Here is a 12805-nt window from a genome sequence, read left to right as displayed (position 1 = left end):
AAGCCCTTGTCAGCTGGGAGAAGGAAAACAAAACCTGTCCCACCCCAGTCCTTGGGGAGCAGCATCGTCCCCATCCGCATCCCCCCCTCACCCCCCACAGCAACAGTCCTCCGTGATTGAGAAAAATCAGCCCGATTTTATTTTGATGCCTAAATGCAGCTAATTAACGGGGCGCTCTCGGGTTTGCCAGTTGTGCCCAGCACGGCTCCGTCACGGCTCCCTAAGAGCTTTTGCACAGCACGTCTTGCAGACGGAGAGAAAAGAAACGCAAGAACAGTGCCAAGGGTCACAGCGAACCCCTCAAACGGTGACTTCTGCCTTCCACCAAATAAACAATTCCTACTGGTTCCCAAGGAGTTTGCCTTCGTGTCAGGTTACTTTGCCACGAAATGTCCCTGCGTGCCCGGGCTGGGGTGAAGTCCGAGCGGGACGAAGTCCGAGTGCGAAGCAGCAGAGTGGGACACGGGTGGGTAACGGGAGCGGAGAAGCTTCCTCCACCTCACCCCTCCTGCTCCAGGGGTGGCCGAAGGGGGTCGGGACGTGCACGACGCACGAGAGCCGGGGCAGGGAACCTGCCCAGTGTCAGGGTGGTACCAGCAGGTACCAGAAGATCCACTCCAGCTTTGTCGAGGGAAGGATGTTTGCTGCCCAGGCGTCTCGCCGCGGGGCTGGAGCTGGGACATTGCCTTCCCACCTCATGTCTCGATAAGGACGTACCGGAGAATCCCGTTGACGACATCCAGCGTCTCGTCGCTCTCCAGCACGATGTCGTAGGCATCCAGGTATTTCCCCCTCCGCTCTTCCACCTGCAGCGGCCGCCAGGACGGGGTGGAGAGGAGACGACGGCAGAGAGAGAAGAGGACTGTAAACACCAGCAGCTGAGAACGAAGGTGCTGCACCTGCGGCCCTCACATCTCCTGATGCCACTGAAGGGGGGTCAGTAACCACCCTGACAGTGTCCCCGGCGCACCGGGAGCTCAGCAGCCACCCCCCAGCTCCTTCCGCACACCCCACGGGAGCTCGTACGGATCCCTCGCACCCCCCAACCACTTGGGAAGGAAGGGAAGGAAGATGACTGCTTCTCACACCCACCTTGTCGTTGAGAAAGCCAATCTTGAGGATGTTCTCCACGCTGGGAACGCCGTCGGCCATCGTCAGGTCACCCATGGAGTCCCCCAGCAAGATGATGCTCGTCCTAGTGCTCAGCTGCTGGAAATACTCCGTACCCTGCAGGACGCTGTTGTTCTTGTTGTAGGTGTGGATGAGGGGCCCCTTGAAACGCGTGAGGACGCCCTGTGCAAAGGGGACAAACTGATCCCGCAGCAATCCCCCACCGTGCCGCAGCCTCGGTACCCTTTCTGGACCTGGATGCTCACAGGGCACCAGCGCTCATCTCGGAGACACCCCCAGGGAGTCTGGAAACCCACAGCCACGGAACACCCGGAGACAGTCCCCAGGAGCCCCTTTGCAGGGAGAGCCCTCCCCAGGTGGTGAGAGCAAAGCCGAAGGACGGAGATCCTGCGGAGCCCGCTCGGGGCTCTGCGCTGCCCCGGAGCTGGTTGGGGCCAGGGAGCGCCGCGGTCAGGGGAGCCCCGGGGCAGCGCGGGGCCCTCGCGGACGGCAGGACTGTCCCACTGTCCCGCCGAGGACTGCCTGTCCCAACGCACCACCCGTGGGAACAGAGGGCTTCATTGTAAGAGACGTGCATTTTCTGATGTTCGTTGGGACTTTTCAGGCTTTAGCACATCAACAAAAGCCTTCCAAGCTGCTCTAAAGGACATCTGGCCTTCAGATCAGGAGAGACCTCTGGTCAATTAACTCCATCCTCCGCCTGCACCCAGACGGAGCACACCACGCCGCGCACCGGCACGGCAGCGCTCTTCTGCCCCCAAAAAGCAGAGTTGAAAGGTGCGGAGTCCCCGAGGTCACGAGCGGATGCTCAGCTGCTCCCACACTCTGCCGGCCCACCTCAGCTGTCCTCTGCTCCCTTGCTCCTGACCCACATCCCGCTGAGGGCAGGGAACCACCAACCCCCAGCGCTGACGTCCAGAGGGCTCTATGGTGGCAGCGGGTTGCAGTCCCTGAAGGCAGAGCCATTGGGGTGGGAGGCCACCAGCAGCCTCAAGAGCCCTCTCGTGACCCAGCAAAGGGTCAGCTCCATCCATGGGGATCTTTAGATGTCAACAGGCAGCTTTTAAGCTCGTGGTGTCTGTTAAATTACCGCAGCCCTCAACTGCAGTTGAAAAACTCTGCCCTCTGCAAGCCCACCGCACGTACGCGGTGCAGAAACTCACATTATCGTCAAAGTCCATGTAGTTGGACACCACGTTGACGTTTGAGTAGAAGACGTTGGCCTGACGGATAATCTCTTCAAGGATGTCACCGACCCCAGCAGAGAAGATGAAGAGGGGGACATTGTACTTATGCAGCTGATCAAACAATTCATTGAATCCATCCCTAGAGCAGAAGTGTCCATTACACAGTGTTGTGTTACCACCTCCCCGCTCGCAGCGAGGTGCCCAGTGTCCCACGGGCTGGGAGCGCGCCCAGCTTAGCCTTGAGGCTCGTATGTCTGCCCAGGACTTCCCAAACAGAAACGCAGCTTTTTGTGGCACCAGCACTTCCACGATGTTCACTGGGCATGGGAGGGGTGGGCAGCAGAACCCCCGACCCTTCCTGGGAGCAGGAACCTAACGGGAGCTGCACAGGAACACGCAGCACACGAGCGGTTTGCTCGGCATCTCTGGAACGCAGCCAGCTCCTCACCGCGGGCACAACGCTTCTGTGCCGCAGGCGAAATCGGATGCGGAGCCAAGGGCCTGGATACGGCCCAGCAGTCACCGCGTGTGGAGAAAATCTCTCCTGGGAGCGGGGAACTGCATTGGTGCCCCCCTTCCCTGCCCTGCACACGGAGCTCTGCCCATCACCCGTCCCCTGGGCTGCTCCTTGCCAAGACTCGAGGGCGATGGAAGTGGTTTCTGAGCAGGAAGGAGTCAGCCACGAAGGGGAGCGAGCTCCGGCTGCGGCGCGTGGCGCTGACTTTCGGCTCTTTCACCATCAGAGCTCGGCCCCAGGAAGGGAGATTTGCATCTGCCGCGGCGTGGAGACCGCGCGAGGGTGAGGGTGCGGGCACGGAGACCCGCCTGCACAGCGGCAGGGCAGCAAGGGCCGCCGGCAGCCGAACCCCGCGCCCGTACCTCAGCATCACGTCCGACTCCCTGACGATCTGGGCTATGTCACCCTTCCGGATCTTCTGCTGCGACAGCAGCTCGTGGGCCCTGGTCCACCTGGGGAAAGGCGGCAGAGTGAGCTCCGCGGGCAGCAGCCTTGAGGCAGCCAGAGAAACAACAACTAAAACTCGCCGGTATTGCCACCATGGCTAGAGACAGCTCAGGCCTCGGGTCTTGTAGTCCTCGGGAGCCAGAAGCTGCCCAGGACAAGGCCAAGCTCAACACGTGCGAGCACTCACCACTCCACCATGAGCGGCCGTTTCTCTTCCAGGGTCCGGTTGGGATCGATTTCGATGGGGTAGTAATAGTGCAGCAGATCTTTCAGCTGGAGCGTTGTACGGATGGAAAAAGAACAAGTGAACATCACGTCTAAAGAGACAGTAAACAACAAAAAAAGCATTTCTAAATTCCTCCACAGCATCACACTTCCTAGTGAAAAGCACAACCAAACCCCTTTCACTAAGCAACCTCACTCTGAGCAAATCTGGAGATCTCGGAAGGCCGCGTTAACCCTCCGGCAGCGCGGCCAACTCTCACCCTGCTCCAAACACCCCACGTACAGATGCACAGACAGACACCCTTCCTCCTCTTATCACACTGAAATTGCTCACAGCTGAGCATGCAAATTAAATTTCCCTTTTTAAACTTCTCCTTCCACCACCATTGGCTGGAAGGCAGCCTGGGCACGCTCCGTCCTGGCAGCCAGGCGCAGCTCAGCGAGCCATCACGCGAACCAGTGCAACCTCCCGACGACGGGTGACAGGGAGAAAAACACAGAACCAAGCAGCAGTGCCCTACAGAGCAGCACCCACCTTCTTCTTGCCGTCCTCACTGATAACACGACTGTTATCCAGGATATCTGCAAAGACAATAAAATGCCCATGTTGTAGCCCAGAAACAGACCAAGGCTCTCTGAAAGGCAGCTGTCCCGCGTCTCCAGCGCCAGCTCTTCCCAGAAACGAGCCGTGTGCGGCACATCGGCCCCAGCACAGGCTCATCGCGGGGTCCCAGCACAGCGGCTCCCACTGTGAACCCGCAGCACGCGCTGATCGACGGGCATTGCTCCGCTGGCAGAGAGCAGCGTCAGCGCCAGCACGCTGCGGGATGCAAGTATGAGAAGGAGAAGCAGCCAGACCAGAAGACAGCTCCTGCAGCGGGCCGGGGGCTGCAGCCGCTGCTGCGAGCAGCCGGGGGTCCGGAGCTGCACCGAGCGAGAACAAGACGGAGCGGTCGGGCTTGGCAAGGGAGGGGGCAGAGGGTAACAGGAGCCACAGAGACTGAGAACACAAACACGGAAAACAAACAGAATTAGCAACAGTAAAAACAACGGCTCCGACTCACTGTGCGAAGTGGGGCAGCGTCTGCCGTTGCACCCGAACCTGCTCAGCGTCATGTCGAAGTCAGAAATGACCTGGAAGGTGAGAGGAGACCAAATCTGTGCGTGACCCGGCGTGCTCTGCCTTTGCCACAGCCAGCCAAGGGTGCTGCCGCCTGCGAGGGCACAAATCCAGCACCGGCGCGTCTCGAGAGGGCGCAGCCCCGCAGCACCGTGCAGCAGCGACGAACGTTGAGGCTCCCACCAGCCATGAGGCAGATGTCCGCATCGGAGCCAGCCAGCACCCCTCCCACCCCAGCACTCTTATCAGCACCAAATGGCTTAATCCTGCTGACTTATTGCCGTGGGTGGAGGGGGGTGTTTGGGGATTGGCTCCTATTTATAGCTTGCATAACAGGGGAGAAAAAGGCCCGTCCAGAAGAGCCACCAGCCCGGGCCTGGACAAGGAAAACAACCCCTGGTCCTCCCTCCCTCCCTCCTCCATCTGCAAAATCCGTAGAGGCGCTTCCTCGCACACGGGCTGGGGCAGCCAGGCCCGCGCCGGGGGGGCTGAGGAGGGGGCGCGCAGCTGAAGACAAGGACGCACCGCCTGCTCCCGGCTGGCCCAGTCCCACCGCCGCCCAACGGGGCCGGTACCTGCAGCTTGCTCGTCCCCTGCTCCTTGATGGACCGGATTATCCCCATCACGCGCTCCGGCTGCTGGATCCGGACCGTGGCTTTCTGCAGCTCCGGCACCTGCGGGCAGAGACCCCCCCCCCGCTCCGTGTCGCCCCTGGGATCCCTCGCAGCTCCGGGGCACCGATGCCCCCCAGCTCCCGCCGCGCTCCCCGTCCATCTGCCCCTACCCCAGGGCCGTGCCCCCCGGCCCCACTCCCCTCGGCGCCCGCCTTGCCCCAGCCCCTGCCCCAACCCGGCCCACGCTCCTTGCAGCCCCCGGGCCCGGCTCCCACCCCCCCTCCAGCCGGCCCCGCACCCCCGCGCTCACCATCGCGCTCCGCTCCGCGCAGTGCCGCGCCGCGCAGCCGCGGGGAGGAGCCGGGGCGGGGGCGGGGGCCGGAGCGGGGTTCCGGGGGGGTGTGTGGGGTTCCCGGGGCCGGAGCGGGGTTCCGGGGGGGTGTGCGAGTTCCCGGGGCCGGAGCAGAGGGGCCCGGGGCCGCCCGCTGCGCTCCGGCTGGGGCAGCGCCCCCGCCCCGCGCCCAGAGAGGCGGCCGGTACCGGCGCTCGCGGTTGCGTTTCCTCTGCAACACGCTCGGAGCCGGGAAGGCGAAAGAGAAAGGAGAGATAAAGAGTTTGGGGCAAAAAAAAAAAAAAAAGTACATGGCAAAGGCTGTCCTGCCGCCACGCCTCCCCCAGCGTTAGCGCAAAACTCATTTAATTGAAAAAACTTCACACCCACAGTAACGCGAAAAAGTCCCAAGTGTTTCCCAGTGCTGAACTGTTTCCCAGCGCTGAGGCCCTCGCAGAGGTGCTCCAACAGACATGGCGAAGCACAGAGGAAGAGCAGTTGGCCATGAGTGAAGGCAGCAAGGAGTCGGGACGGGGCTCGCTGTCCCCCCGCTCTCCTCTCCTTGGCCCCGGGTGGCACCTTCCACCCCTCCAAATGAACGGCAGTGACGGAGTATTTGTGGCTTCATCACTGCCCTCGGCTGGCCCGCGGCTCAGCTCCCTCCCGTGCGAGCTGTACCAGGCGCTGCAGAAGCAGCCGCTGCCTTGGGGAGCTTTATACCGGCTAAATAACACGGAAAAGTTGCAGAGGAATCACGAGGCTGGTTTTGCTCAGAGCAGCCATCAACAGGGTGATGTACGGGGGCTGTGGTTAAGTGAAGGCTGGAGGCAGCCATGGAGCGAGGGGGCCAGGAGGACCAGGACCCCACTGCCTGCAGAGGGTCCGTGCCCCCACCTGTGATGTCATCATGAGGTACATTCCAGAACCCCACAGGGTTTCAGGGGTGATGCTGGAGGGCAGGGGCAGAGCCCCGCAGCACTTCAGAGAGGAGCACCTTCCACTGCATGGGGCTTCAATGCGGGCGATAGCCCCGTGCCCACCAGATACTCGGCACACATGGAGAGGAAGATGAGTGCTATGGCTTGCGCTGTCTTCAATGAGCTTCGGCTGGAGGGGAAGCTCTGCGACGTGATCATCAACGTGGACGGTAATGAATTCAAGGCTCACAAGAACATCCTCTGTAGCTGCAGTCAGTATTTCAGGTCAGTACTTGAAGCACCAGGGGATTTCCTGGTCTGCATCACGCTGCCTCAGTGTATCTCCAGCACTTACGTCAGCGTTAAAACTCCCATCCAACAGTAACGCGTAGTCCTGGTACCTGCCTGGACACCAGAATTAATCTCCAACTTAATACCTAAGAGCAGCTCTGGAAGTGGTGTCTGACACTCTGCCCGGTGCGGTGCAGGGCAGCCCAGCTCCGGGCGGTTTTCCTTCCCCACGCACCACTGTCCTCTGGTGTTCTTGGTGAAGCAAGGTGGTCGCTCGCCTTGTTGCTCTCTGTCCACAGCCAAAGGCTGTGACTCCTTTTTAAAACAACCAGTTAGTAAAACATTAATTAACTACATGGCTACTGCTGGTGCCCAACTTGGTGCCTGGGGAAGAAGGCACAGGGGATAACGGGGTCAGGGTTTCGTGCAGCAAAGCTGTTTTCCCCCAGCACTGCTTTGTTTTTTCAGGGCTTTGTTCACCAGCAGCTGGAACAATGCAGAGAAGATAGTGTATAATATCCCCGGCACTTCACCCAAAATTATGAAGCTCATTATCGAGTACGCCTACACCAGGACAATCCCAGTCACGGCTGACAACGTTGAGAGTTTGCTAATCGCAGCAGACCAGTTCAACATCATGGGCATAATCAGGCTGTGCTGCGAGTTCTTAAAATCCCAGCTCTGCTTGGAAAATTGCATCGGCATCTGCAGATTCACAGATCACTACCACTGTCCCGACCTGCGAGAAGCCGCCTTCGAGTTCATCTTCCACCACTTCGGGGAGATGACGAGGGCGTCTACAGAATTTCTAGACCTCTCCATCGACGAGCTCGTGTACATCATTGAGAAGGACGAACTCAACGTGAGGCAAGAAGACATCGTGTTCGAGGCCGTGATGAAGTGGATCGCCCACGACCCGCAGAACAGGAGGCAGCACGTCGCCGTCTTGCTGAGCAAGGTCAGTGCCGTCCCGGCGCGGGCCCGGGCGGCTCTTGCTGGGCCAGAGCCGCTTTGCTTTCCTTGTGAGACCGGAGGAAACGGCGGCCTCCAGCAGCGAGCTTTCAGGTCGTTAGGCCAGTGCTACGCTGGGGCACGGCTCCAAGATCCTGCGCTGGGATCTGGGGTTGGGGCAGACCCTGGAAGTGCACATTTCCTCATGTTAGCGCTGAAGTTTCACCGTTCCTCACGTCCAGGAAGGGCCAGAGTCCAAAGGGACGAGGTGATCTCTATGCACACAAAGTTGACGAGCGTTTGCCCGCACAAGGAGAACTGGGCAAACAGCAGCGGGCGTTAGGGCAGTTTCGGTCTCCATGCAGGAAAGCACCGTGCCGAAGCCGCGGCAGACTCCCTGCCACGGAACCGAATGATTTCCCCTCGCACACCCCTTTCTGGACTAGCTAAAAACTACACATTTTATTCTCTGATTCTCTAACAAGCTTTAGCCAACACTGTAGCCTGAAAGCAAAGCCATCCAGCACTGGAGCTACCCAGGAAGGACAGCTACGTTAACGTTCTCACCTCCTTTTTGCACTTTTCAGGTCCGACTGGCGCTGATGGATGCGGATTACTTCATGAACAAAGTCAAAACCCACGATTACGTGAAGGACAACAAGGATTGCAAACCTCTCATCAGAGACACGCTGACGGAAATGTACAACCTCAACATGCACGGCCCGTCTTACTATGATTTCGCCAACCCGCTCAGCCAGCCTCGCCTGCCCTGCGCCGTCTTGTTCGCCATCGGCGGCTGGAGCACGGAGAGCCCAACCAACGCCATCGAGATATACGACAACCGTGCGGACAAGTGGATGAACGTCACCTGCGAGCAAGAAAGCCCCCTTGCCTATCACGGCACGGCTTATTTACAAGGATTTATCTACGTTATCGGAGGATTTGACAGCACGAATTATTTCAACAGCGTCAAGCGGTTTCACCCGCTTCGGAAAGTGTGGCAGCAGGTTGCACCCATGCACTCGCGGCGCTGCTACGTCAGCGTCACCGTTCTCGACAACTTCATCTACGCCATGGGAGGGTTTGATGGTCACTCCCGCCTCAGAACAGCGGAACGGTACAAGCCAGAGACAAACCAGTGGACGCTGATCGCCCCCATGCACGAGGAGAGAAGCGATGCCAGTGCCACCACGCTGCACGGAAAGGTAAACGGACTGTGAGAGTACTGAAAGCAGCCAAGGTTCAAGTGCGGTGCGCAGGACAGGGAACCAAACAGGCATCAGTACGGAGCAGGACGCAGCGCGTGAGTGCCTGTCCTTCCCCACGGCACGCAGGGAGGCAGGGACTTGCACGGAGCTCAGCCTCTTGCTGGGCTGTGTGCCTGATAAACACAGCTACTGCTCCCAGTTTGTCATCGAGATAGGAAAGAGGAGCTGTGTGAGCAGGAAAGGTAACAAATGCTCCCTTTAACGTGATGGATCATTTAAGATGAAGAAAGATCATGTAAACCTTATTCATTAAATCCAGGAGCTACAGACATAAAGCTTTCTCAGAGGCTGCCGTGGTGGAGATGCAGACAGGAGTAGTAGAACTCTTCCAGAGCTGGTACCACCGACAGCCCACTTGCTGCTGCACAGGTCGAATACCATTCCCATCTGCCTCGTGCGGTTCGGGAAATGAAGGGTCTAAATCCTGCTGGCCTGAAGAACTCACTGCACTTTTAATATATCAAACCCAGGATGACCATTCCCATTAAAAAAAAAAAAACAACCGAAAAAAACCCCAAAATCCAGCCACCACCATTCATTTTCTCCTCAACGTGTTCTCCCACCAAGAGTGTCACTGCTCTGCTCACACTGTTTCTCCTGCAAACAGGTGTACATATGTGGCGGGTTCAACGGGAACGAGTGCTTGATGACAGCGGAAGCGTACGACGCCACGACAAACCAGTGGACCCTTATAGCCCAAATGAGAAGCAGGAGGAGCGGCGTGGGAGTGATGGCGTACGGAAACGCCGTGTACGCGGTAAGGGAGAGGCAGCACCGCTGCCGTCGCACCATCCAGCACGTTGGCACCGACTTTGCTGGTCAGCGTGCCCTGCGCTTTCGGGCTGGCCGGTACTTGCTAACGGCGTTACCAGCACAGGATGTTTGCTTGGTCCCGTTCATCCCATCCGTGTACTGCATTTAAATAATCTATTTACATTAAATAGAAGCGTGCAGCTGCCAGATTTTACAAACTGCTTTTGGAAGCTCCAGAAAGAACAAGGGAGCAGTCTGCAGTGAGCATTGTGCTCGGCCATCGCAGGCTCCCAGCAACGCTGAGACTGGAGTCGGCGAGGCAGGACCAGTTACCACCTCGCTTGTGGGTGAAATGGTTTGGCTGGCGCGGGCGGTGAGGAAAAGCCTGTTTCAACCCTGTTCCTTTGGCATTCACAGGTAGGAGGATTTGACGGAGTCGAACGGCTTCCGACCGCGGAAGCTTACAACCCTGTCGCCAACACGTGGCACGCAGTGCCCACCATGTTCAACCCTCGCAGCAACTTTGGCATCGAAGTGGTGGATGACCTTTTGTTCGTGGTTGGTGGCTTCAACGGCTCTGCTACTACTTTCAAGGTTGAGTGTTACGATGAAAACACTAACGAGTGGCACGATGTCCAAAATATGAACATCCACCGTAGTGCCCTGAGCTGCTGCGTGGTGCCAGGCCTCTCTAACGTCAGGGAGTACGCTGGCAGGCGAGACTACTACATGGCCAACGTGAGGGAAGTCAGGTTCACTGCTTCGACAAGTAGCCTGCCTATGTAAACAGCTCCACGTAGCTAATAAAGTCTTCTGAGCAGCAACCAAATGTATTCGCTTATTTCAAAATAAAAACAATTCGTACAGGCCAAAAGAATAATTAATGTTTAAAACTTCCATTCTGTGGCACCACAAAATGGTGCGTATCGGCTACAGCCTACACAGCAACTTAAAAAAAATCAATGGTACAAGAGAATGCTAGAGAAATAAAAGGTTTATTTTCATTAATTCACTTATTACAATAAACTTTAGTACAGTGTATTTAAGATAAAGACCGTTACAGTAGGATTCGTTTCCAACAGCCTATACACACACACTACTTTACCTTCCTGGAAGTACGTACAGGAGCGCTGCTTCTCCAAGCAACCTGCTGAAGTCTACATTACTATGGACAGGAGAGTACAGCTGCCGTGATCCAGAGCGACACGGACCTACGAGGAGTATCTGACTATTAATGGTCTTCAAACATCTCGTTAGTTGCACACTTTACATTCGGATTAGAATTAGGATTAGATCCTCAGAAGCACCTGTTTTATCAGACTTCCACCCAGGACTGTCAAATTAGAGGTACGATTTATACCTTAACACAATGTGGACACAGCTGAAAATAAATCTAAGCCATAAACCACTTATTTCAAGCGTGCTTTTTTAAGCCCACAGGATGTTACAAGGTACTATTACAAGGCTGTGTTAAAAACAACCTAAAAAGTTGCAATTCTCTGACTCAGTTTGCCAGTAGCACCCAGTCTATTCTGCGACACACAGGGCGAGCCCAAAGTTCTGATTTTAGCACTTACTGTAACAGAGAAAAGTTACGTTGAAATAGCACAGCAGAACGCTCGGCATAGTTACTCATCATGCATGCTAAAAACCTGGCATGTTTTGTCACTTCTGGAGTGGCATCCTACGAGCAAGGGGGTCCTCCTAAGAGCACCCACACACACCCAGGGTCGGTCAGCGACCAAACACCACGTGCACACACGGCACCCGGAGATCACTACGGCGAGCGCCGAGTGCTGGGCAGGGTGCATCCGACCCCACCAACACCTGGAGCACAAGGACAGGACAGGAAACGTGTGTCCGTGGCACGTGTTCAGCACAGGTACAGAGGTATGATTGTCGTAAGGAGAAGGAAAATCTCCCCTGATGTCCTTCTAGATTAGGAAGGCCAGAAGTCAGCCTTGTAACGCTGAATACACACTAGATCTTACTGACACTTAACTAGCTGCTACAAACACACTGAAGGAATTCCCAGGCTTTTGTCTGTAGGAGCATTTCTGAACGCCCAGCAAGCCATGGCAGCCAAGGGTCACACGGGGTTTGTTACGTGATTCACAGGTTAGTGGGCTGAACTACAGCCAGAGTCAATCATGCAATTCTTCTGAACACTGGCATAGGATAAACCGGACAGTTAGACTTGTCAGTCAAAACCTGGGTGTAGTGCAATTGGTCCGCTTAAAAAACCCTCAAAAATTCCGTGGAATTGGCATAGCAACAGTTAGAGCAACCGAGTGCTGTTCCCAGTACCCACGGCTCACCATGCACGCAGAGCAGACGGACGCGGAGCACCCCACACAGAACCACCGCTGGCATTCCCCACTTACGCTGTCCGGGCACCAAGCTGTTCCGACACGGACTTGGAGTGGAATGTTTTTAGTCAACCACACAGCTTGTAGGTCATGTCAGCCAAGAGCTCTCGAGGTAAGTGCAGGATGGATTTTGCTTAGGAAAAGAGAGACCACACGTTTGGCCCCGCACCCGTGCTGCACGCTGCCCCGCACTGCTTAGCTCACACGCCAGCTGAAACCATCGTCCCGGCACTTCTCCCCTCAAATGGCCTGTGTCTGTCGACAGACACCAGGGGTTTGACAGAGCTGTGGTGGTCTGACACACCACCCCCCCACAGCGCAGCCGGCGGCATGGAGAAGTGATCTCCTCCCAGTTGCTTCCGTGCGAAGTCTGGTGAAGCGCCTCAAAACCAGCTCCCGCAAATCCGAGTTGATCAGTGGATTCGGTACCAAAGCTGTGAGTCATTCTCACACTTTTGCTCACAAAGCCTGCAGTAATTCTTGAACTACTCCAGCCAAACCAGCAGGAGTTCATGGGCCAAGCTCCACTGATTAACCCCTTCCTCACAGGCCTGCAGGAGCTGATTTGGTAACGGTCACTTCGGAACATCAGCCTCACGCCTGACCGAGCTCGCCCCGTCCTCCCTCGCTCAGGCCAGCAGTGTGCAATTCGACTTGCCCTAACAATCCAACAGGGATTTTAGA

The 12805-nt window shown here is 57.0% G+C and overlaps 2 protein-coding genes across 3 annotated transcripts; one reads left to right on the top strand and one right to left on the bottom strand.

Annotated features, from left to right (window-relative positions):
- Positions 1–116: 116 nt before the first annotated feature.
- NT5C3B (5'-nucleotidase, cytosolic IIIB) lies at positions 117–5579 on the bottom strand. The gene is made up of 9 exons (XM_086626425.1): positions 5552–5579; positions 5203–5301; positions 4572–4641; positions 4043–4089; positions 3470–3555; positions 3198–3287; positions 2295–2457; positions 1093–1293; positions 117–806 (listed from the first exon to the last, which is right to left on the bottom strand). Exons 1-9 carry the CDS (start codon positions 5552–5554, stop codon positions 696–698), a joined length of 870 nt encoding a protein of 289 aa, XP_086482551.1. The 5' UTR covers positions 5555–5579; the 3' UTR covers positions 117–695.
- Positions 5580–6489: 910 nt separating this feature from the next.
- On the top strand, positions 6490–12790 carry KLHL10 (kelch like family member 10). 2 transcript variants are annotated; one of them, XM_009990132.2, is made up of 5 exons: positions 6490–6774; positions 7249–7738; positions 8319–8936; positions 9607–9756; positions 10170–12790. In XM_009990132.2, exons 1-5 carry the CDS (start codon positions 6629–6631, stop codon positions 10536–10538), a joined length of 1773 nt encoding a protein of 590 aa, XP_009988434.2. In that variant the 5' UTR covers positions 6490–6628; the 3' UTR covers positions 10539–12790. The 2 variants fall into 2 exon arrangements, with proteins under 2 accessions (XP_009988434.2, XP_086482550.1); XM_086626424.1 differs by having other exon boundaries at positions 7249–7802; positions 8281–8936.
- Positions 12791–12805: the final 15 nt, after the last annotated feature.

The sequence above is a fragment of the Tauraco erythrolophus genome, chromosome 25, assembly GCF_009769465.1.
Source record: "Tauraco erythrolophus isolate bTauEry1 chromosome 25, bTauEry1.pri, whole genome shotgun sequence".
In the NCBI taxonomy this organism is placed as follows: Eukaryota; Metazoa; Chordata; class Aves; order Musophagiformes; family Musophagidae; genus Tauraco; species Tauraco erythrolophus.
This window is presented reverse-complemented; position numbering and strand designations above follow the sequence as displayed.